At 39.3% G+C, this 24,644-nt stretch overlaps 1 protein-coding gene across 2 annotated transcripts in view; it reads right to left on the bottom strand.

Annotated features, from left to right (window-relative positions):
• col18a1a (collagen type XVIII alpha 1 chain a) overlaps window positions 1-24,644 on the bottom strand; it is a 98,084-nt gene that overhangs the window by 55,071 nt on the left and 18,369 nt on the right. The window contains exon 1 of one of the 2 annotated variants that reach the window (XM_061723906.1): window positions 8,369-8,448. The exons of the other annotated variant lie outside the window; for it this stretch is intronic. Coding sequence (XP_061579890.1) covers window positions 8,369-8,432 — 64 coding nt within the window. The 5' untranslated portion in view covers window positions 8,433-8,448. Of the gene's footprint in view, window positions 1-8,368; window positions 8,449-24,644 lie in introns of those variants that run through there. 2 annotated transcript variants of the gene reach the window in all.

Consider the following 24,644-nt stretch of genomic DNA (forward strand, 5'->3'; position numbering starts at 1 on the left):
CTTTCTTTCTTTCTTTCAGGCTCATTTCCTTCCTTCCTTCCTTCCTTCCTTCCTTCCTTCCTTCCTTCCTTTCTTCCTTTCTTCCTTCCTTCCTTCCTTCCTTCCTTCCTTCCTTCCTTCCTTCCTTCCTTCCTTCCTGCACGTTGTGCGTGGATTTAACACAGAACCATAAATCAGCTTTACACAAAAACGTCATCAACGGGAATTTATCGTTTTTACCGCGAGATGACAAATTCTTACCGTGGGGAATTTTTTTGACGGTTTATCGTGAACGGTAAAATATCGCCCATTCCTAACCCAGAGCCTCGGCCGCTGCAGATGGCGGCCTCCACCTCCACACCGCCACACTACACCCGTTTGCTTGTTACATTTAAAGACCCTCATTCAAATGACATCTCCTCTCTCGCAACTTTCAGATCTCCGACCAGAGAATGTGTGTCACTGAGCGCGTGAGACAGCCTGAGAATGAGATGTGGGGGTTGGCGAACAGAATGGAGGTCAGAGGGTCACAGCTATCACATTAGGAGGGAGTGGGAGTCCTGTTTCCCACAGACAGAGACTTATCTAGTCCTGGAGCGGTCGGCAGAACGAGGCTCTGACTGACTAACTCTCCCAGGGGTCAATGCCTCTCATTCAAACCTTCAACTTTAAAAACCTTTACAAGTTTCTGAACGTCAGTGGCAAAGATGCCCAATACACCCACACGCCCATTTAACCTTTCATAAACTAAACTTGTAATACTTTTAAATCACTTTTTATTAACCCAACTATTAAGTAGTTAACTAAAAATGATTTTGGTGGTTACTTTCTTTAAATCTCCAGCCGTTACGCAGACGGGACCGATCTGATCCCACATCAGCAGGTGGGATCAATACCCATGTAAGTCACTGATCGGATATTGGAATGATGGAAGTCGTGAAAATAGATAAATTAAATTAAATTAGTAATGAAAAATCAAATAAAAAAAAATAATTTATTTCACTATCATTTAACAAATTAAGTTTAAAAACCTGCTCATTTCAAATAGATTTATTTTGTATTTATTTGAATGCATTTTTGTGTATTTTTTAATTTTTTAACCCCTTCATGCCTAAAAATGAGTTTTAAATGTACAATGTTTATTATACGTTGAAATATAGAAAAAAACAACTCCCAATAGTGTCAGTTGTTTTTAATATTTTGAATACATGGGGTAATTTTATTTATTCTTCTATTCATTGTATTTATATTTTAAGAATTTTATTATATCCTATAAATCTATTTTTTTTTAGCATTATTTTGTTTCTCTGGTTGGTGCAGAGGCCCCAGAAGAGTATGGATCAAATATGCAACATCAGGGATCCAGCGGTTAAGCAATAAAAACAATATTACACATAAACCAACAGCGAAGAGTCATAATCAAGGAAAAGGACCTCTGACGTCAGAATCTCTGTCAGGTTTTGAGAGATTTATCTCAGATTTGGACCAGAACTGGAACAAAAAGCAGATCTTAACATCAGTTTCCGATACTTGCTACAGCAAAAGTAGGATGAGTTTCCAAAAATCCCTGCAGATAAAAGCAAAACAGGTCACTAACTTCTAAATGTACGTACAGTATATCTTTGTTTTTCCAACAACACCCCAGGGTCCCATCAGGAGTGGAAGCGATCCCACTGGCAAGTGTTTTTTGAGGGTAAGACGTTACCTGAAATCTTCTAAATCACAGTTGCAAACCAGGTGGTAGTCTGCACGTTTAGAGACCTATTTCAGATGAAATCTCGTCATTTCTGCTGTTAATCTTCTAAAAAGGATGGGCAGTGTCACATAAACTGTGATTTTCACTTCGAACAGGAACTTTTCTTAGTTTGTGGTTTAACTATAGGATCTCTGCGAACCTCCACGAGTTAACGTAATGCCAATGTACGAGTCGAGTCCTGCTTGTGGTGGGGGTTGTTTTTATGATATTGGCCAATTCTGGATGCAATCTGGGAGTTCAATCTACCCCATAGGAATTGAAACAGTTCCACTAGCATGCCTGTGACGGCTCTCAACAAGCCCAAAAACAATGTAACGCAGAAGAAGACAGTTATTTTCTCACATATTGTGTCTTTTGTTCTGAGTTACACTCCAAGCACAACGTCTGTTTGACCAGAGGTGATTGATATCTTCCTCCCTTTTTGTGTAACATTAAAATGTTAAAGTAATAAGTTAATAAGTTAAGTTAATTTAACTGGAAATCTCAGTTAAATTATGTTAAAACTAAGGTATCAAAGAATATTTTTGTTTTGAACAAAGTGAAGCATGTTTTAGATTACAAGACAATGCGAATTTTGTATTGCTCACTTATTTTGCCTTATTTTAGTTATTGTGTCGAAGTTTGGGGGAATACATACACAACAAATATCAAGCCTTTGTTTATTTTACAGAAGAGAGCAGTACGGATCATACATAAAAAGGAGGCAAGAGAACACACCAATGGACTTTTTATCAATGCAGGATTAATTAAACTTAAATATATTATTGAGTACAGACTTTATTGGTTATGTTCAAGGCAAAAAGCAGAATATTGCCTGAAAATATACAAAGTTTTTTTGTGTTTAGTTCAGAAGATAAGAACCATAGGAGGAAATTTGATTTTAAACATCCGTTTGCACGCACCACTTTAAAACAAATGTGTATTTCAGTATGTGGTGTAAAATTATGGAACTCCTTAACTATTGATTTAAAGGATTGCAAAAATATTCAACAGTTCAAGAAATTGTATAAAGACCACACAATTAGACAATATGAATTTAACGGGTAAAATATATTTTGTTGTTTTTGTTTTTATATTGTTGGTGAGTTAGTGTGTATGTTTTCTTATTTTTTAGTTTTTTCATTATTTCTTTTTTTGGTATTATATAAGTAGTGATTGTTGAACAGACCATCTTCATATGAATTGTTTTATTTATTTTGAGAAAGGGGCTTGGTATATAAGGCTTTCTTCTTCTTGCCCCCTTTCCATCGTGGAATGGAACATGTGTGAACTGTTTCCATGATATGGAATAAATAAAAATGAAATGAAAGTCTTTTCCATAAAACACTCTTTTTGGTTTTTTTTCTGCTACCAAGCCTGACTACCGACTACCAACTGGTGTTTCTTGGATAGCTGGAGCGGCTCTACCAGCATCCGTCATGTTGACCTGGGTTATATCTCATCAGAGCAGTTATTTATTTTAACAGTTTACGTTCACCATCCAACGTCAGCGGATAATCCTCATCAACAACTGCCGATAATTTCAACAATAACCAAAATGATCTCGACTATGATATTTTTCCATAATTAACAACCGGGTCTCTCACATCATTTTGAAGCAGAAAACACGTTGTTTCCTATTTCAGAAACATTATTCAAATGTTCCCACACAACATGCTGCACATGAACTCCAGAGCTCACATGATACATGTATGTTTCAAAACTTTCAATTTCAAGTAACCGTATGGTTGGGATGTCTGGGGTGATGTCTTGTTATGCGTGGAAGTGAATGGCCTGTGCATGCGTGGGTGCGTTTGGGAGGGTGGGGGGAGATGGGGTCCTCACTCTGCTCTCTTCAGTCCTCTTGTATGTATACAGATGTCCTTGGACTAATATCTGTTTGTTGGTCTCTTTCCTGTCTTCTCAGACCCCCCCCCCGTCACTTAATCTGGTTCTGCTGGAGGTCTTTTTTTTCTGGGATTTTTCTTTTTTATTATGTATTTATTTTTTAACTTTTTAATGCTGGACGAACGAAATAACACAGACTTTTTCTATTTTTTTTTTATTTGAAGTGTTAATAATATATTGAAATGACAACAATTTCTTCTCCTTTCATTTCACAATTTCTAGACAATTATTTTTCCGATTATTATGAATGCATTAGTTAAGTTTATGTTTTAGTTTAGTTGTTTCGATTCTTTATAATTTTTAGGTTTGCATAAAACGTTTTATTTCTCCCCTTTTTTATTCATGGGGGTGGCTCAGAGGTCCCAGAAATTCATGTATCAAATATGACACATCCAGCATTATAGGGTTAAATATGGACAGATGAGTTTGATATAAATAAATGAATTACAATGAAGTGAATTAAATTGGTCGGACTGTATTGATCTTTACAAATGTTGTTTACGTTCTGCGTGAACTGCCTTTCGATGACTCTGAATAAAATTGAATTTAATTGAATTGACTGTATGGCTCAATATGCTGTAATTTCTGCTGTGGGCCAGGATTCAGAAGGTCAGTGGACATACTGAAGCCAAACTGACTAAACCTACTATATATATGATGGTTTTGACGTATTAAAAAGGCAGAAAAATGTACTTGTTGCTTCTCTAAACACTGCTCGGTCGCATCCCTTCTCTGAACAACCAGAGACAAGAGACAGACAGGGAGTCTGAGCCCTGCAGGGCTCCTCACAGTCCTGCTCAGGCAAGCAGAAACAGCTCGGCTGTCACGCTCAATAAGGCGCATTCCATAACAACAGGGGAATATATAGCCTGTGGTGCCTAAACAACAGTTACAGTCCCGATGCTCCACCTCATTTAAATGCTTGTAGGCACTGCCACTTAGAAACAGCAGATCGAGTCTCGATAGTTTTCCCGCACAAGACATTTACCCTGAGAACATGTCTGAAATGCCACAAAATTCCCTGGTGGGTTTTAAATGATCTTTTGTTGATTTTTTTAGGCTTGAGATCAAATCAAACCCCGTGCATGCATATTTTGGGAAGTATGACTCATGTGATTCATGCAGGAGAAGGTTTTTTTGTTGTTGATTTTTGTTTTTTGCACAAATTTCCTGAAAAAAAGGTAATATTTTTCATATCAGACACCGATTTAAAAATTGTCACACTGCCCATCATCAGTATGATGTAACCAACAGAAAAAACCCAGAGGTGTGATCCGAGACTTCCCAGATCACACCCAAAGCGTATCTTGTAGCGTTCTTGTAGCTATAATGACTCTACTAATTAGTGTGCTGTCAGGTCGGAAGAAATACCTCGACTGTAATTGGTTCACACAGTTTGAGAGGTTTCTCTCAACTGATGACAGACACTATATTGATTTTCCTGAGAGAAATCCTTGCTGACTGGACTGAGACAGAAATGAGCTGAACCCTAAATCCTAATAATTGCTTACCATCCCAATGTGTGATGACAGAAGCAATGCATCATTTGAAACGCATGTGATTTATGGACGTTTTGGAGATACAATAGTGTTAAAATTTGTCTGCTGGTAAAAATAAAAAAAAGAGAAGAAAAATAATATCCCCACTGTGTATGTGCATGTGATTGTCATTGTCTTTCAGTCATCTTTGAGGCTGAAGCATCAATTTTGGTAGAATGGCGCTGTCTGCTGGCCATGATATAAACTACAACAAGGCAATATTTAAAACATAAAAAAGGAGACGTACACACACAAACAAACCTACACATGACCTTTCTAATGTTTAATTTAATGCTACAAACATCTAATATTTAAGAATGAAGAAGTTATTAGGTCTCATAAATCAAAGAAATAAGTTGATACATTGGTGCCGCGCCTATTCTCAGCAGCCTTTCTGGATGTCACCTTTTGCAAAAATAAACTTAAATTAGCATCCTTCACACATGTTATCTCCAGATGACAAAAAACAAACTTTACTCAGCAGGCTGACAAAACACACCTGTGGAAAACAAAACACGGCCACCAGACCTGTCAGCCGTAGGCAGCACCGCGTGGTAGATAAAGCACGTAGTCAAGGTGCTCATGTTGGAGGAGACAATTCAAATCAAAATAAAAAAAGCTGTTATGTGACATGTTGCTGGAAGGTAAGACGGCGTGATCAGATTTCACACAATCGCTGGTTTGATTGATGCTCACTGAGATAAAGTCATTACAAGGTGTTTGTTTCCATCGTTAACAAAGCCGACAGGAGGCCTCCGGTCGCACCTGCGGTGTTGATGTGAGAGCTCAGACAAACACACCAACCTCCAACCTGTGCTCCAACTGAATAACAGCACTTCAGTGGCTCTAACATCCAAAAGCACATGAGATGGTTGAAACGGGTTCAGTCTTTGACTGAATATTTACAAATAAATAGTTTATACTAAAATGTCCATTTTATTTGTTTCACCATTTTCACCAGTAGAGGGAGACCAAACCTCTGTGAGGTCGACTCCAAGGCTCAGTAGGACACCGACATCATGAAGTCTAAAACCACTGCAGTCACAGGACTTTTTGTATGAAAACTGAAGTAAATTAAGCCTCAGATGGATCTCACGTGGCATGTTACGCAGTGCACTTGGTTAACTGCTTATCAGCAGATGTGAGCAGCTCTAGAGAGCTGGTCTGGAGCATTGAGGGTGGAGGGATAATGGTTGGGCCTTGCGTTAAGACCCACGGGACATGACCACCCTACAGTCTCCTGTCTTGTAAAAGTTTGTAGAGCAACAGGAAAATGATCCCAAACATGCCGCCTAATAACGAGCGACAAAGGAAGGAATCCAGGTCTTTCGTGGTCCAGTCAACGTCAACGGCTGAATTTGACAGAAGTGTTGTGATTGGACCTGAAAGAAGCTGTCCATAATGACATGTCCAGAGAAATGCTGTATACCTCAGTGGGCTAAAATTCCTCCACAATCATGATGGGTGATCGTATCGGACACAAAACAAGCTACTTGGACTAAAATACATGGTTGATCTGTTAGTTCCTATGAAGCTCCCAGACCCCTGAGGTTCATCTGGATCTGGTTTGTTGTGTGTCCCAAGAACCAGAACCAAGCAAGGAACGTCCTGTGAGCGTAAGCTGTAAGGATTAGAGACTCTACACATGTAAGAACATAAATAAGAGGGAACCAGCCCAAGAAGAGATTTATAAATGAACGCTAACCATCGAGAAAGTCTGCGGACAGATAGAGACGGACAATTTGCAGTTGCATACAAAGTGCAGTGGTGGACACGATTTCCACATCCTGTAATAAAACGTAGGGCACAGTGATATACAGTGTCCAACTTTCTCAAATAAGTGACAGGTGCGTTCATAAACAGCAAGTCTCCATAATCCAGTAAAGGAACAAACGTGGTTGAAATTAAATATTTCCTAACGTGTAGGGAAAAACAAGATTTGTTTCTAAAGAAGAAACCCAATTTCATCTTAAGCTTACAGACCAGCTTTTCTATGTGTGGTTTAAAAGACAAGTTCTCGTCAATGATAATTCCCAAATACTTATATGTTTTGACTGTTTCAAGTTCAACTCCATGAGCAGTTAATATTTTTGGAATACTTAATGGTAGCCGTTTGCCATTTGCTTACCTTACCTGCTGGACTCTACTGCCCTTATTTTTAACAGCTTGTGCTTAATTATTTTACTTCTTTTCTTATCATCTTATTCATAATGTTATTCAATCTTATTTGTTATTTACTGTCTAATTATGTCTTGCCGCTTTTAATGTCAATGTAAAGCACTTTGAATTACCTTGTGTTGAATTGTGCTATACAAATAAACTTGCCTTGCCTTACTTGAGGCTTTTGCCACTAAACATGCTGAATCATCGCGTGTACTCATTTTGTAAACAATGCATCTGCTTTTTTTTTCATTAAATGAATATTTACATATTGTAATTATGTGTTCTTAACCTCAGATTTATTTGATCAAGCTCTAATATAGGCCGCATGATGTATTTTTTCTCTTTCTTTTTTAATGACATTCATCAAAGCCTCTAACACACACACATGTACATCAAGGTATTTATTACAGTTTTTTTAAAACAGCGAAAAGAAGTTGTGTGTTAACGTTAAGTGAAGGGTCACCCGGCTCTGACAAATCATTTACCGGCCTCCACACCTGGAAGCAGTGGGATCCTCCCACCCCTGGAATCCAGACCCTGCTTGTCTAACATGGGCTGGGTTTCAAGGTCACAGAGTTGAAAATGTCCCATTCCAGTTAGCTACATATTTACCATAGAGGGGATCGCTCTCTGGGCTGGAAAATGCATATGAAACGGAATGGTTTTATAACCCCGAACATGGAGCATGGAGCACAGGAATTTTGTTATTAACGATTAGTGCAGAGAACCAAGTACAATGCTAACAATATGCAGGAATCTGGAGAAAATTAATAAGTGAACTAAGAACAGATCCCAGGTACAGTTCCAGCAGACTTTAGTTGGTCCAGTAACTAAATGTATGAACCAACAGTCCTCTTCAACGTAAGACCATGTGTTCATGGATGATCAAATCCACTAGTTCCTCCTTCAGAGCGCCGTGAAACTGGAAGTTTGCTGTGAAATCGAAAGGTTAAATGACATGTAATCATCTTCTATCCTCCTCAGTGCTAAACACGAGCTGAGGCGAGTCAGAAGATGGAAAAGTTAAAGGAGGAATTGCACATACCAGCTGCCTCCTCGTCAGTGGCCGCATCAAGTCTGGACTCCTTCCTGAGACGTTTGACGTACATGCAGGGGGCCAACGGGTCCACTTTGGGAGGCCAGATCATAAATTGTTGCCTCATTGAAAAATGTCAGATTTCAGCAAGGCCCTAATGGTTTTTTTTTTTTTTTTTTTTACCGACTTAGGGGAAATCTGAGGCTGAGCTGCAGTTCAGAAAAAGACATTAAACCACCCAACATGAGCGATGTGAGCGGGGCCCTTTTCCAGCTGCAGGGTTAGGGTTCTGCAGTGTTAGGACTACTACTACTACTACTACTGGCATTTAGCGTATGGCGGGCTGGGCGATATATCGAGATTTTAATATATAACAATATCGTTTATATCGATTTAAAAAAAAATAATAATAATAATTTTTTTTTACATTTTTTTTTTTTTTACATTTTTTTTTTTAGGATTTTGATATAGCTTATTTTGTGACAAATTGACTTGAATGTTTTATTTGAGATTTGCACAAATGTTTTGTTATTTGCACAACTGTCAACCTCAGTGGAAAAGTCTGCCTGTTACTGTCTACATTGTATTAATTGCACAGTGTATTTTAATTTAATTGTTATGCAGGAAAGGGATATTTGTTTTATTTTATTCAAGAAGCATTTTTATTCTATATATGCAGGCAGTTTATTTTTATTTCATTTGTTTTATACATTTTGATATTGTGCAGACCTCTGTTAACAAAGGTACCTGTGTGACATTTGGCATGAGGCTTTGTATTAAAACTGACTGTTTTTTTAAGGGTTTGCCTCAGAAAAAAATTAAGCTAACTGAGATGCTATGCTATAATGCTTTGGGGGAAACCCCAATTAAGGCACAGAAAAAATATCGAGATATATATCGAGTATCGCCATTTAGCTAGAAAATATCGAGATATGACTTTTGGTCCATATCGCCCAGCCCTACCAGTGCTAGAACATTTTTTTTGTTCCCTTCCCACCCAACACAACAGTCCCTTTATACAAGAAAGCTACGTCTAAGAACACACCATCATGCGATCATCTCGTCAGAAGTGCAGGCAGCTTACTCAGTGCTGAGTCATGCAAAGAGCCGGACTAATCTACAGATTTAGGGCTGAGTTAGGGTTGACCAGCTGGGGATGACAACACTGTCGATCTCACTTCCCACGAAGATGAAACAATGTAGAGAGCGGAAGTCTGGAGTTAGCAGTGTTGACACTATGGATTAGGATCCATAACCGTGGATGGGAAGAAAAGAACAAATTATACTTCTCTCTAAACGACTTTGTGAGAAAATGGAAAACACACGATTGACTGTTTTAAAGAAAAAAAACATCCCTTGACCTCTTTATTTCCTTCCAGAAAGACAGTGCTGCTGGGACGTGTTTGTGCCGATCCCGTATACACACCGGACCGTCCCCAGAAGATCTGCTCTGGTGTTTGTTTGTGTGTGGGCGACTGTTGTTCTAACTAAGATCCTTTCCCAGATGAAAGGAGGAATGTGGGCTTTGAGAAAGGCTGATGTCCAAGCGAAAACTCCATCAGTGCAACATAAACACAACATTCATGCATCCTTTGCTAAGCGCCATTGACGATATTACATGTAAGGCCACCATCTTTGACAAATATATTGCATTTGTAGTGAAGAAAGGTGGGAGTCCTCTCCGTGGTGGGAAAAAAAGCACTGGTGCGGATAAGTGAAAGTCTGGATGTTTGTGTGGTTTTGCTTTGGGCAGCGCAGCTTGAAAGGCACCATTAACGTGATAACTCACCGAAATAAAACATGGAATCTCTCACCACCATACCCAGCTCCTCTTTATGTGCTGTTTCACTTTAACAACTAAGATAATGATGAAGATTTCTCTTGAAATGGATAATCTATTGTCACTCCCCATTATCTAAGTATGTCATGTCACACACACACACACTTTTTAATGCCGACCTCTGTTGTGGTTTCCCATGGTGTAATAAAACGGGCGCAGCGGCCTGGCAGACCATCATGTGGCCAGAAATAAAACAAGACAGTGACGCACTCATTCATGAGTTTACAAGAGTGTTGCTCTTCTCATGGAGCGCACTTTAAGCATCCTGTCTTCAGCCTGCACGCAGAAACACGTGCTTGTGAAGTCTCTCCGCCCGCTGTGCGACCGGTTTACATTAAAAGTTCATTCATGTGTCACGGGTACCGCAGGACAAGCAAAACAACGCACTTAAAATTCATTAAAGATGTTATCTATGTCTCAAAGCCTCACGCAGGGCTGAATTCCACTCGGTGACTCATTTCTGCACGAGTAGAAACCTTGCTGTGTGGGTCGGGACCGTGAGTCAGGATAAGCAGAGGACGATCGGAAATTTCTCCAACTTGCTAACAGATGGAGGGGAAATCCAGGAGTATCAGTTACCGGGAGGTCAGCACACTGAGGACAAGATTTCCACATGATTTATACTTTCACAAACATATATGCCTTGTTCACAAATCCGGATGCACTAGACGGAGCACAAATTGTGCACGTTTTGAGAGAGGAATATGGAAATAAATGGCATCAAAGTGTTTGAGTCTGGTAGAAAGCAGTGCTGGCCCCAGGAAGATTTTATGGGGTCCCGAGATTTGGTGCTGGGCTGGTGTTCTGTACAACGAACCAGACGAGTGCGTGAGACAAAACAAGAGAGGCGTATGGACAAAAGTTTATTAATACAGCCAATTTTCTTACGATGAGAGTCCGTCAAGATGCTGGAGGAAGAGACCGGTGGGTTGTAGGATGTCTACATCTCGTCACTGCTCATGTGTGTGAGTGTGGTGGGGAAAAATGTTTTATTTACCCGCAACCTGACATGCAGGGTTGGGCTAGAGCAGGGGTCGGCAACCCGCGGCTCTAGAGCCGCATGCAGCTCTTTAGCGCCGCCCTAGTGGCTTCTGGAGCTTTTTCAAAAATGATTGACCTTTTTTTTCCTTTTTTTTTTCTTTTTCTTCTCTTCTTTTCCTTCTTTACTCTTTTTTTCTTCCTTTTTCCTTTCCTCTTTAATCTCGACATTTGGACTTTTTTATCGACATTTTGACTTTTTTATCAAAATTGTACTTCAACATTAATCTCGACATTTTGACTTTTTTCTCGAAATTTTGACTTTTTTTCTCGACATTTCGACTTTTTTCTCGACATTTCGAATTTTTTCTCGAAAATTTTGACTTTTTTCTCGAAATTTTGACTTTTTTCTCGACATTTCAGCTTTTTTCTCGACATTTCGACTTTTTTCTCGACATTTTGACTTTTTTCTCAACATTTCGACTTTTTTCTCGAAATTTTGACTTTCCCCATTTGCCTTCATTCTAAGGTTTATACAAGACTTTTCATTTTTTGCGGCTCCAGACATATTTGTTTTTTGTGTTTTTGGTCCAATACGGCTCTTTCAACATTTTGGGTTGCTGACCCCTGGGCTAGAGAGTAGCCACAGCCGTTCAACTGTTTCATCAGTCGTTCCTAAATCAGGCTGGGATATATATGTGAGGTATGGGAGGTGAATAGCCAGAGTGTATGAGAGTGGCACTTCTGGCGGGACGACTCATGAACGAGTGGATGAACTGGCAATAACTACCGTGGCACTGACGTACTCAGGGGAACCCAGCGCTGATTCTGGATAACCTTTTTCAGAGAAAGGTTCAGATGTCCAGTGTCCACGGTACTGTGAAATCAGCTTCCCTGTCATTGTGTTAGCCACATTTTAAATGATCCTGTATGAGTTGTAGCTGAAACACAGACATTCAAAGATGAACACCCTCACTGGGGGGAGTGGAGGAAGTCTACATGAAAGTGGCTGCTATTGACAGATCTGTGAGGGCATGGTTGAAAATGGAGCTTTTCACACTGTATCTCTGTGGTATTTTGACCGAAGCGTGTCACAAACCCTCCGTCAAAACCACAGAAAAGTGTCTCAGCTTTTCAAAAAGGGAAACAATGATACTGCCTCCTTTAACAGCTTTAAACCCCAACCAACACCCCCACTCACAGTTTTCAACTGCTTGACAACAAATGATTTGAATCGAGTATCATTTGAAACACCCTTTCAATTCATTTGTTATCCATTTCTTGTCTCTTTGGGTTTGGGGAGTCAGAAAAAAGAATGAATCAGTTTTGTCATTTTAAGTCTGTTCACTCTATGCTGCAAAATACCCTCATGTGAATGTTCCATGACAGTTCTCGTCCTGAAAACACATGAGGTTCACAAAACCTTCCTCACGTCAACACAGTGGCTTATAACACACATTACACAGAAAAGCCTTAGCTCAACAGATCTGCTCCAAAGTCGAAGTTGAGCAGGATATAAAAAAAAAAGGAAATTCTGAGGGTTTGAAATCTCATTGGAACTTAGGCTACATAATCCACTGTAAGCACTGAAACTGCAGATGAAAGCATGCATAGTTTACACAAGACAAGATGATACAAGCTTGCAGATGGACTGGTAATAAATTTAAACTTTGTAATACTGCTGTCATTATCAGAATCCTGAATGATATTCTAGACAACAAAACTCATCATGGATGAGAGCGAAGGCTAAACGTGTGCTAGAGGCATCTATAGAGACATTTCTAAATGAAGTTAACCTTGAGGGCCCTTTTAGACCCACCTCATTACAAACATTTCCCAAAAGGCTGTGAAAACATACAGTATATGAATACTGGCCGCTGTTGTTACCGTTTGTTTTGGTTTTTCTTTTCATTTTGTTTCATTCATTCAACATGTTGTTCTGTAATCTCATGAGCAAACACTCAAACAACAATCAACAAAAGCCCTTACTCTTGAACAAAACAGAAATTAGAGCCTCAATTTTCCGCATTTTTTCAACACAGGCTTTATTCTTAACTAAATCCATATGATATCTTAACTATGGTTAATCCTGCGTGGACAACCGGTTGTCCTTTAGCTTTCAGACGCTGCGTTAAATCTATGCAAACATTCAAGACAAAACCATGACGAATTCTACGATATTGAACGAAAGATATGAAGATAACGGCTGGGTCTGACGTGAAAACCTAACAGTGTGAGATCATTACACCCTGACCTCCGGCTCAAAAACCCAAAGTGAAAACATTCCCAGTTAATTTGTCCCATAACAACAAAAGAGCCTCTTAAAGAAAAGAAAAAAAAACAGACAAAGGAAAACGGAAAGAATTTAAACCATGTTGGTTTAGGCGTCGCAATTACAAAATAGTGCATGTGAAAGAGGAGCAGCAGGCAGTTGCACCAAGTATGGCCCCAGGGCTGACGTTTAGTTTCGTCAGTTCAAGCGGGTGGATCTGGAAGTCTCCTGGACACAAAGCAGCCAAAGCAGTTCATTTATGTGAAACATGCCATTTTCAACAAACACATGAACTTCATTTCTTTGGCACATTATAGTTCGAGCTGTTAGCATTTAACCTCGGCGTAAACCTAATCTAAAGATCTGATATCAAAAACATGAGACCAGCTGTCAATGGAAATGCAATTTCCTTCAGAAAGCGAGGGAGAGAGTTGAAAAAATTAAGTGGCGGTGTCTGATAAAACGTGACTCAATGATGTCTGAGTAATCTGGTGTGGGCAGAAGGTGGAGGTGTTTTTGAATCCACATGTGATTTACTTCACATCTGTCAGACATTCATGAAGCAGCTGATGATGTAGGTGGAGTGAGAGGGAGGAGCTGTCGCTGCATTTGTCATTGTACATCTGGGTTATAGGCCTCGATATTTTTTAACAGCCACGCAGGGATTTCCATCATCATTGCTTTGCATCAGTCACTGAACGGCTGCAGAATCGTTTTCTTCACTGCAAGGGGTCAAGAAAGGGTTATATCTTTGCTCTTGACTCAACTGTGATCTTTAAACCTCATAAATTACGCCCAATTATATAAATGACACATGCTGATATAAAAATTAAAAGTTTTCATAATTAGTAAGGAAAATGGAAAGAACATCGACCAAATTGTTATACACCTCATTTGGATGTAGAATGACCTGCTCCCCGTGTTCCCTTGGTAGCTAATGTGAGCTACCCTCACAAAAACATGCAGCAGTCCTTGGATATACACAGTGGTGGACAGTAACGGAGTAAATTTACTTGAGTACTGTACTTAAGTACATATCCAGAGGATTTGTACTTTACTTGAGTGTTAGATTTCTTTGGTACTTATTACTCTTACTTGAATACATTTCCAAGACAAATATTTTTACTTTTACTCGAGTAAATTTCTAGGAAGGCTGAAAAGTACTCGTTACTTTCAGGTCTGCTCTTTTTTCTTCTTCCCTAAAATCCTATTGGACACAAGCTGTTTTTGTCAAAGGATTGATTTGTTTTTGGTGTTTCTGCAGGTTTTATATAACATTGTGGTTCTAAAAGCAGCACATCAGTGCAGCTGGTTTCAAAGAGTTAATTCTCAGAAACAATAAAAGATCCTTAAATTAATTTAGAAAAAATATATTAATTTACTGATGTGGAAAATAAGAAATGTACTCTTACTCTTACTCTTACTTTTACTTAAAGTAAATTTAAAAGCATTTACTTTTGGATACTTAAGTACCTTTAAAAGCAAGTACTTTTCTACTCTTACTCGAGTAATATTTTGACTGAGCTACTTTTACTTGTAACGGAGTACATTTTGACCAGTAGTATTTGTACTCTTACTCAAGTACTGGGGTCGAGTACTCTGTCCACCTCTGGATATACATGCCCCCTCTGGCCAGCCGGGGTGAGGAGGATCTGGCCGGAATAACGTGATCCTTCCACACACTACGTCCGGCTGGAAAAACCCCACCCTGTCTGGTGAAAATAAGCGTCCTGATCACCCTTCAAGTAAGAAGGAGACTTGAGCTCAGCGCAGGTCTCTCCCAGGTTTGGCAGATGGAGAGCAACGCCCAGGACTGACTTAGCTAGGAGCATTGGGTGAAAATGTCACACCAACTATTAACAATAGCTGAGACATTCAGTAGACCCCTTGTACAGACATATAACAAGGTGACTGTATCTGATGAATAAATTGTTTTTATTATTCACTTTTTGTACAAAGTCAAAAACTACCTCAGTATGTCCATAGGGAGCCCATATACAACACCACATCAATAAAAAGGTATTTTTGGTTCTTGTCAGAGGCTTACAATAATTGCCAACGTGTTGCAAAAAACATTCTGTTCTCAGTCAAAGCTGCAGTAATTCATGTTGTTTTGGTCGGGAAAGTATTACAGAGTGATACTTACCACCTTACCTCACTTACCATCTAATAATAAGCCTACGTTTATAACCTAAATCTCATGGAAGCTTAGAGACTCCACATGGACAAATATTATCTTGGAAACCAACTTCAATACATATATAAATGGACTAAAGTCAGTCAGACGTCACCTGGTTGGAAATCGAAGACACACAATGTATTTCTCAGTCAAGCAATAATAATACTCTGATTGTTGATATTTTTGTTAGCTTTATTGTTGTTGCTATAATTGTCTTTATTGTCACTATTATTATGAGTGTGTATTTACAGGTATTTGTGCCTCTCCTTCTCTGTGTATGTATATTTATAAGTATGTATGTGTAAATGTATATATTTGTATATTAGTGCATGTTTTAATTATGTTTGCAACATTATTATTTATTGCTGTGATGAATAGTAGTGCTTGACAGATGGTAGATAACTGAAGGAATATTTATGTGTATACATGCATGGATATGTTAAGCTAGTTTTTATGTTACCTATCAATATTCATCCATCACTCCCATCCCCCTCCTGACTTAGACACCTCGATTCAAAATATTTACAGACCTGCAAGCATTACACACACACATCACACAAACACTGCATTAATCACTATATATAGTGCACAAATCCCACCCGTCTCTGTATCTGTCTCTTTATCTGTGTTGTCCTTTGAATCTTTCACATTGGTGATTTTAGTCTTCTCTGACGGAATCAGGATATTAATCTATTAATAAAATATTTAGATCAGACTGTCCATTAGGGCTGGTGCAGGACACACTCACTCTCACTAATGGGGCGTTCACATAGAGGGTGCAAAGCGGCGGCCGCCGGCGGCTTTCCCATTCATTGTTTATGTGCTACCGCTGCGCAAAGCGAGCTCGGCGGCGCGCAAGAGGGCGCCTGCCGCGGGGTTTGCACCGCGCCTGCTTGCGCCAGAATGGAAATTTTTTTAATTTCCCCGTGACCCTGTGACATCTCGGCGCGTCCAATAGGAGAGAAGGTGGTGGAGGGTAAAAAAAACGTGTAGGTTGTAGATCAGAGACGATCAACATGGAGGAAAGAATGATCTTGGCTGTGAGTCTGAGTGAGGAGCTGTGGGATACGAGACTGAAGGCCAATCGTGACCTCAACAAAAAGGGACAAAAGTGGAGAGAAATCTCCCAGAATTTGGACATACCATGTGTGTTTAAAAGTGGTAAGAGCCTGTATTCCCCCAAATCCTGTCTTGCCATGAGGATTTTATGGACCCTCCTTGCTACTGCTTGTCTCCTCAGAAGAAGAACTAAAGCCTTTTCTTTGAAGCAGGGACAGATACATTATTCAAACCGAGCTGTAGCTACTGTACGTCCAAACGAGTGGGAAAACGGCGCCAGACCGGAAAAACTTTTTTCAGTCGCCTAGCAACTTGCAACAAATATGTACGTGATGCGCGCGTGTGCGCATACGTGCATTTGTGCAGCGCAAACCGCGTTCTATGTGAAAGCAGCTTTTAACATAACATAACACAAAAATGAATAGATAACATGTGCTTCCAGGTGGCAGCACAGTGGCTTAGTGGTTAGCACTGTTGCCTCACAACAAGAAGGTCCCCGGTTCGACTCCCAGGCCCGGCAGGGGCCTTTCTGTGTGGAGTTTGCATGTTCTCCCCGTGCTTGCGTGGGTTTTCTCCGGGTACTCCGGCTTCCTCCCACAGTCCAAAAACATGCATGCTAGGTTAATTGATGATTCTAAATTGCCCGTAGGTGTGAGTGTGGTTGTGAGCATGGTTTGTGTGTTTATATGTGGTCCTGTGATGGACTGGTGACCTGTCCAGGGTGAACCCCTCACTGAAATGAGCTGAAATGAGCTGGGATAGGCTCCAGCAGACCCCCGTGACCCTGAAAAGGATAAAGCGGGTATAGATAATGGATAGATGGATGGATGGTGCTGCCAGGTCAAAATGCATGTATCTTGATGTAAAAGGTTTTACCAATATATCCCACTATTCAGACAGTTGTAAAGAAAAAACAAGAGAGAGAGAGAAAAACAACAAGTCTCGCATTGTCTTAACTTGGGAATGTTACTTTAAGTCAGGCTGCCAAGTTTATACAATTTTTTAATTGTATTTTATCATATGAATCCCGACCGGTTGTTAATCACATGCGATCTTGATTAAATCATCAATTTCTTACTAGTCCAAGTACCTACTGCCTTGGTTCAGTGTTACAAAAAACAAAAGTTCCCAACACAACTTCTTCAACTGTAATTTTTTTTAAGCACAATTCATTTCAATTCAAAAATACTTTATCATTTATTATTCCTCAAAGGTAAATTAATGACCTTGAACAATGCTTCAGGTTCACTAATTGTATTATATCATAAATATCATATATTATCAATGTATGTACCATGTGTCATTCCTAAAACATACAAAAAAAAAGAGTTAAAAGAGTGTCTAATCTCCCTTTACGTGACCGGGTTCTCTCGCCAAGTTAACTTTTATGAACTTGTCCGATGAGAAATGCAATGGGTGTGGAGAACACTTACATGGGTTGTCCTTATTTACAAAAAAATTGGAGGGCAGCAACCTTTCATCCTTTGACATCAAAGATCACACAGAACGCAGTAGGCAAACCCAGACTCACAAGTATCACTTACATACTGTACATTAGCGTGTCACTCAGCTGCTGAAGGGAAAGAACATGGGGTTTTGTATTATTTTCTTTTAAAGCCCTACATAGAGCAAACAATGACCTGTGGTCTTTATAATGTGACTGACATCAAGCCATGTATGTTATATTTGGGTTAATCCGATTTGAATTGCTTTGATGAGACCCTGACTTGTACTCCAGTGTTATAGTGAGTTTAATATTTGTGGCTTAGAGTGAAATGTACGGTATCAACTCCAACTTTAAAGAACACAGAGCTCATGGTGGCCACGATTTCACTTGTAGTGTTGCCACACGTAATGGTCAAAACCAACATGGAAGATTTCTGGTCAAACACTAACCAAAATAGAATTTATTAGGAATTTCAATGATCGGTTTAACTTTGTACAGAACATAAACACACGGTTTTACAAAGTTATCCTCAACAGTGTATAAATAAAACATTGTAGGAATTACGCAAGAGTAAACGACAATAATGCCATTTGAACACACCAGCATGTGGCGTTTATTTTCTCTTTAGTCTTTTAGTCAAGAAAGACAAAAAGGTGCTAACCACCAAAACACACATTACAATATCCCAACATTCACTGCTGTATTAAAGGCACCGTGCTTGATCAACTGCATGAACAATGTAACTTAAATCTAGATATGGTGAATTATGTCCAACAGCTCCGCTACAACATCTGCATTTGTGCATCATCACTATGTTAGCATGTTACTGTTAAATGTTTAGTCGAAGCATTATTACAGACACGGACAAGCTGCTGGTCTGACTCAAATGACTCTAATATGAGCTAAAAAGCATTTATAATATAATATTGGTGATTACAAATCAAAAAACCTAAGTCAAGCATTTTGAAGTCAGGTTTATTCTAAACTAGTCTCCTCAGAAATGAATGAGAATATATTTTGGTTTGGTCTTGGTACAGTTAAACCACACACAGCTGTATTGTTCCGTCACTGTTAGCATGTTAGCATGCTAACATGATTGCTTTAATTAAAGCGTAATTACAAACATTAAATCTGAAGCTAATATGAGCTAACAAACCAACGTACAATATTGGGTCAAGGACTTTGAAGCCTCCTGCTGCTGCTTAAACATTTTCTTTATTTACTGAATATACCGGTAATAGGATCCAAAGTAGAATACCAGTACAAATACTAGCGGTAACATCCAAAAGTAGCAAGCAATTTATTCTTAACCATTTTCTGAATACGCATACGCAAGTTTCTTATTTGTTGCCAAAATGGACCCCTGATAATAAAATTCAGACATAAAAAATGTTGATGGATTTCTATTGCAGCAACATGGATTTATTTATAATAAATGGATAGAAATGCCCTCTGTGATAACAACAGTTAACAACAGTTAACAACAGTACTCTTTATTTAGATCGGCATCTAAAAATTCTCCAATAGTGAGGTTCAACATGAGATAACAAGTCATTCATATTTTTCAGAACATAAATGCAGGCCACTAAGAAATAAAGCCAACTACCATTTATTGCAATATGGGGCCTTTTTCAGGGTTGAGATATTGTTATAGCAGTTGTTAATACTGTAATGAAGATACATTTTCAATACATTGTGCAGCTCAACTCTATAATTTTACTCTGATCGGGCTCGATGTTGGACCACTGCGTGAATGAGAAACGTTTGAGTTTAGAAGGCTCCAAACAGGAGCCTTCATCTCATGCTGTCATTTTTGAGTTGCTGGTCACTTCAGATAAACAAACATGAATTTAAGCATATAGTTGAGAAGGATTTCAGTTTACATGGATCTAATTTCTGTCCGGCTGTCTTACTTTCCATATACTACATTTACTGTAGGTTTTACACCTGCTTTACTTTTACAATTTGAAATGTTATTATTTTGTAGGCGTGACAATGATAAGTTTTTGCATCCTCACACTCCAGCCACTACTCAAAACCAGTTTTCCTCCCTAAGTGCATGATCAGCAGGACCTGGCTTTTATTGTGCAAACAAGACTTTGTTTGACACTTCATACTATTCAATTTTTTATTAAGTCCGATGATTACAAATCTGCATTTTCACCTTACTCACTTAGGTTCATGTGAAAAACAAGTCAAACTAGATAACTATGAGCTCAAAGGGAGCACATGTGATCTTGTAGCCCTTGGTGTTTCAGTTGGCTGGTGGGAGAAATAAGGATACATCGCTATTGTCCACACTGAGGCATTCCCCTCGAGTTCTGACCGTTCACCAGGGAAACTTCTGTGTGTGTGCGTGTGTGTGTGCATGTGCGTGTGTCTGTGTGTCAGTCAGAGAGGGAATGCTGACCCTCACTTCGACTTTTACCGCTGGGCTTCTGACTATTTGAACTCACTGAGGGTGAACACACAAAAAAAAAAAAAAAAATCCAAGTCCGAATAGACTGGGTGGGTGTGGGGTACTGCTTCGTTCTCAGTGACACTAAGATCCCTAACCTATTTCACAGCTTAACAGCATGGCATTTTTGGCAGTGGTGGAGGGGGAGGAGGGGTGTGTGTGTCCTCTTTTTCTTTTTTCTAACAAACAATGCACCATTCAGCTACAACAAAAACTACAAAAGTATGCTGCAGCAGCTACAAATTGTTGCAGGAAGGGCATTCAGAGGTTGAATTTCATGAAGTCATAGGAGATAAAACAAGATAGCATGAATGGCATGCTTGCTGTTGAATGCTTTATGAAGCAGCATATTAGGTCCCACTTCTCTTAATGCTAAAAACATGTAGTACCAAGTTTCTAGAGGTTAACGATATGCTCAGCGAATATATCTCCATAACTGCAGATTAGTTGCAAACAAAATCTCAATATTCCACCTTTAATATTAAAAGCCAAGCAAACTATCAGTCAGGACTTGTCAGGATATAATGAGAGTTCAACAAGCAACCCGTTTGAGGGGCTTCGGGCTGGATGCAGTCATAAATCTCTATGATTTCCTTTTAAGAAAAAAATAAGCCTTTGATTCATTGGTGCTCTAAGTATGAAGTTTGGGCTTAGCCAGCTGCAAAAATGAAGAGGTGCAGACTTTTCAGCCTCCTCGACCTAATAAGGGAGCCAGTCTTATAACTGTACAGCTTTCGGGCTCAAAGTTCGTTCAATCATCAGCAGCTCAACAGCAATGCTCGGCTGTGTGGGCTGAGCGGTGGTATTCACCGGCACAAAGTGTTGAAATATCTGAGTGAGAGGTGAAGGGGGAAAAAAGACATGAAAGATAAGATGTAGGAAGTGGAAACAAATACATACCTTCTGAGAACTAAGACATCCTGAGAGCTTTTTTTTTTTCTTTTTTTCCGTCACTGATGCTGTTCAAACACAGCACACAATACAATGAACTTGTTCAATGCAGGGTCCACCTTTTCAGCGTGTCAAGCATTAGCTCAGCTCTCCACTGAGACACCCCCTGAGGCAAGGGAGGTCTGACTTGACTTGCCTTTGGGTTAAGTGTGGTGGAATTGGGGACTAAATGAGGTTATAGGGGGCTAAGTCAAAGCACAGAGGCAAAGGCAAAGGCAAAGCACAGATCAGTTTAGTGTCACACCAAGGCACTACTCATCACTTTCTGTAACCTTTCAGTCAAAACTGGGAGTGAATATTTGACTTCAGTCGTCATCTTCTACCGTGCAAGATCTCGGCTTCCAGTGAGTTTTGTTTGTAGTCACAAAGTTAATACCTGTGGCATTTACTTGGGGGTAAAACAGCATTAAAATACATTTACAATCATAACTGTATGAGCAGCAACAACTAGAAGCCAAATATGCTGTTGCAGCTAAAGGGAGACAGCTGCAAACCGACAGTTGCAAATCTCTGACAGCGAAGAGTTTAACCATGCAGAAGTCTTGTTGAGGCGTTGTGAGCGAGTTGAAGCATGTAAGATGACTGAGCTCTGATGTGTTCCTCCAGACCGGCGCTGCAAAAGGAATTGGCTCTCTTTATTGTGCTAGGTCCAAGACTGGCCAGTCCAACCGCACACGTCTTATTTAAATAAGTTAAGCAGAGGATGATATGTAATTAACTCAGTTTCATCTCTCTTTTTTATTTAATTTGATGTTGTTTACTAAAAGTTTCATTATTTAGTTTGAAGTCTTCTTTCAGTGAGATAAATGATGACATTTTATTTGAGTGCATGATGCGTGCAGTTCTGGTTTTTCATCCAATCAGGATCCAGTCTTCTGACTGACTCCTTGCGTTCCGTGAATCCCCACAGTTGCTATGGCAATGGCTATGACGTAGATGTAAAAAAAACCAGAACGGAGAGTGGTGAACTGGCTTTGCTACTGTTGCATAGTGAGCTCTGGAGAATATTGGAGGACATTGCAGAACATTGGAGACTGGAGACGCAGGTTTCCTCTGTGCACTGCCATCTTTCACGCAGCTTCTCTGGTGGTTGTTGTTACTGAAGGTTAGCTGTCAGCTAACAGACGCTCAGGCCGGCTAACCACACAGTCCATTTGTGCCACACTGCAAATGACACAGGAGACTATGTAAAATCCTATTTGAGCAACCAGACGGTTCAGATTGGGACACATCTGTACATCTGAGAGGAGCAGCATTTGAAACCACCTCTGCACGGAGCTTGAATCTAATGTGAACAATTTTGAGCACAGCCTGAGGGGCAGGTTGTCAAATGCCAGTCTGAGATGTAAAGGATCATTCGGCAAGGCAAGTTTATTTATATAGCACAATTTATACCCTACAGGCAGTTTGAAGTGCTTTACAACATATACAGATATGAGAACAGAGATCAAATTGATTAAAACATATGTAAAGACAGACAAGAATGTAAAAGGAAAAAAAAGAAAAGAAACATTTGAAAAGCAAATAAAAATATTGCTTGCTTTCAGGCACAACCAACCGATTTCAAGCTCTCAGCATTGACAAGGTTGTTTGCAGAAAATATCTTTATGTTATCATTTAGTTGCCAGAACCTTTTTTCAGCAATTAAATGGACTCGTGAGACAACTCAGTTGAAAAATTCAACTGAGAAGGTGAAATTCAATCAAACAGAGAGAGAATGTCTTGGTCCTACTGCCACAAACTGACTTCAAATCTTTTACTTTGCAGCAGTTGTAGGACATATAAACCCCTTACAGCTTGGTTCTTGGCCGTTAAGTCACATGTCTCCAGGTTTCTAGATCTCAGTTTAAAAACAATCAGGGATTTCTGTTCCCCAACAAGTAAAGACAGAAAATTGCAAGAAATCTGTTAAAAATCCGATCGGTACCAGACACTTTAAGAATGTCCTTATCTTAAATTGAAAATGAACACGAAATAAAAAATAAATGACCAATTAACAAGAAAAAGGCAGATGAAAATAGTTGTACCTTAAGTCTGGATTTAAGACATTCAACTGCAGGGAACTAGGGATATTTTCTTAAAGCTCACTTTAAAGATTATTGGCACTGGTCCTTTGATCACTTGACTTCCTTCCATATGTCTTGACAAAAGGTTTCTGAGTTAAACTATGTTTTTAAGATGGTATAAAGCCAATTACTAATTGAACTGACATGATGGCTGAAGCTCAGATCTCTGTCCTTTAGTATACCACGGTTTTCAACCGGTTTCTGTGACAGTGATAGAAAAGTATGTGCCTTTTTAAGACAAATGGAAAGTAAATGAATTCAGTCGAAGCAGAAACTGCTACTGCAGTCTCAGATGAAGCCATAAAGAGCATGGCTCTAAAACATGAGATCCAAACAGGAAATGCTGAACTCATTAATCCTCTGACTCGACCCAATTTCACAGCAGCCTCAAAAACCAAACAGAAAAATATTTAATAAACATACCATGCGAGTGGCGAAAAAGATACCCTGAGTGATTCTTTAATAAACCTTAAAAAAAGTAAATTATCTGCAGTGCAGAAGTCATTTCAACAAAGTGCTTACACTGATGTATTTCTTGAAAGCTTGGCAACAGATTACTCAGTCAAACACTTCACATGTGTACATGTTGTCTGTGCAGATTAAACTATCCATCTCAACGGTGCCTGAAGGAAATTTCCCCCGAAACGTTGAAAAATGTGTCAGCTAATATTATGAGTGAGCACCTGATATCTGATACTGCTGCTTTGAGGGTTCTCCACTTGATTTAATGGCTATCTATTTCCCACGTTTTGAAAGGTATATGGAGAGCATAATTAGCTGAAATAGGGAAGCAATAAATATTATTCATGTCAGTTTCAAACCGCAGTTTGACAGTCAAGTGCAGTACAAAAACAGGCCTTCCAGAAATAAGCCTAATATTCCTAAATCTAGTCATTGTTGTCTTATTTTAAGCAAAAAAAATCTTTGTGACTAGAATTCTTAAAACTAGTAAAACTAAGACATTTTTACTTTCTATGAAATTAATGTTTGCAGTGTGTAATTTTCCACACTGGGATTGACTTCACATTGGTTACA

Source organism: Cololabis saira, chromosome 6 (assembly GCF_033807715.1).
Source record: "Cololabis saira isolate AMF1-May2022 chromosome 6, fColSai1.1, whole genome shotgun sequence".
Lineage (NCBI taxonomy): Eukaryota > Metazoa > Chordata > Actinopteri > Beloniformes > Belonidae > Cololabis > Cololabis saira.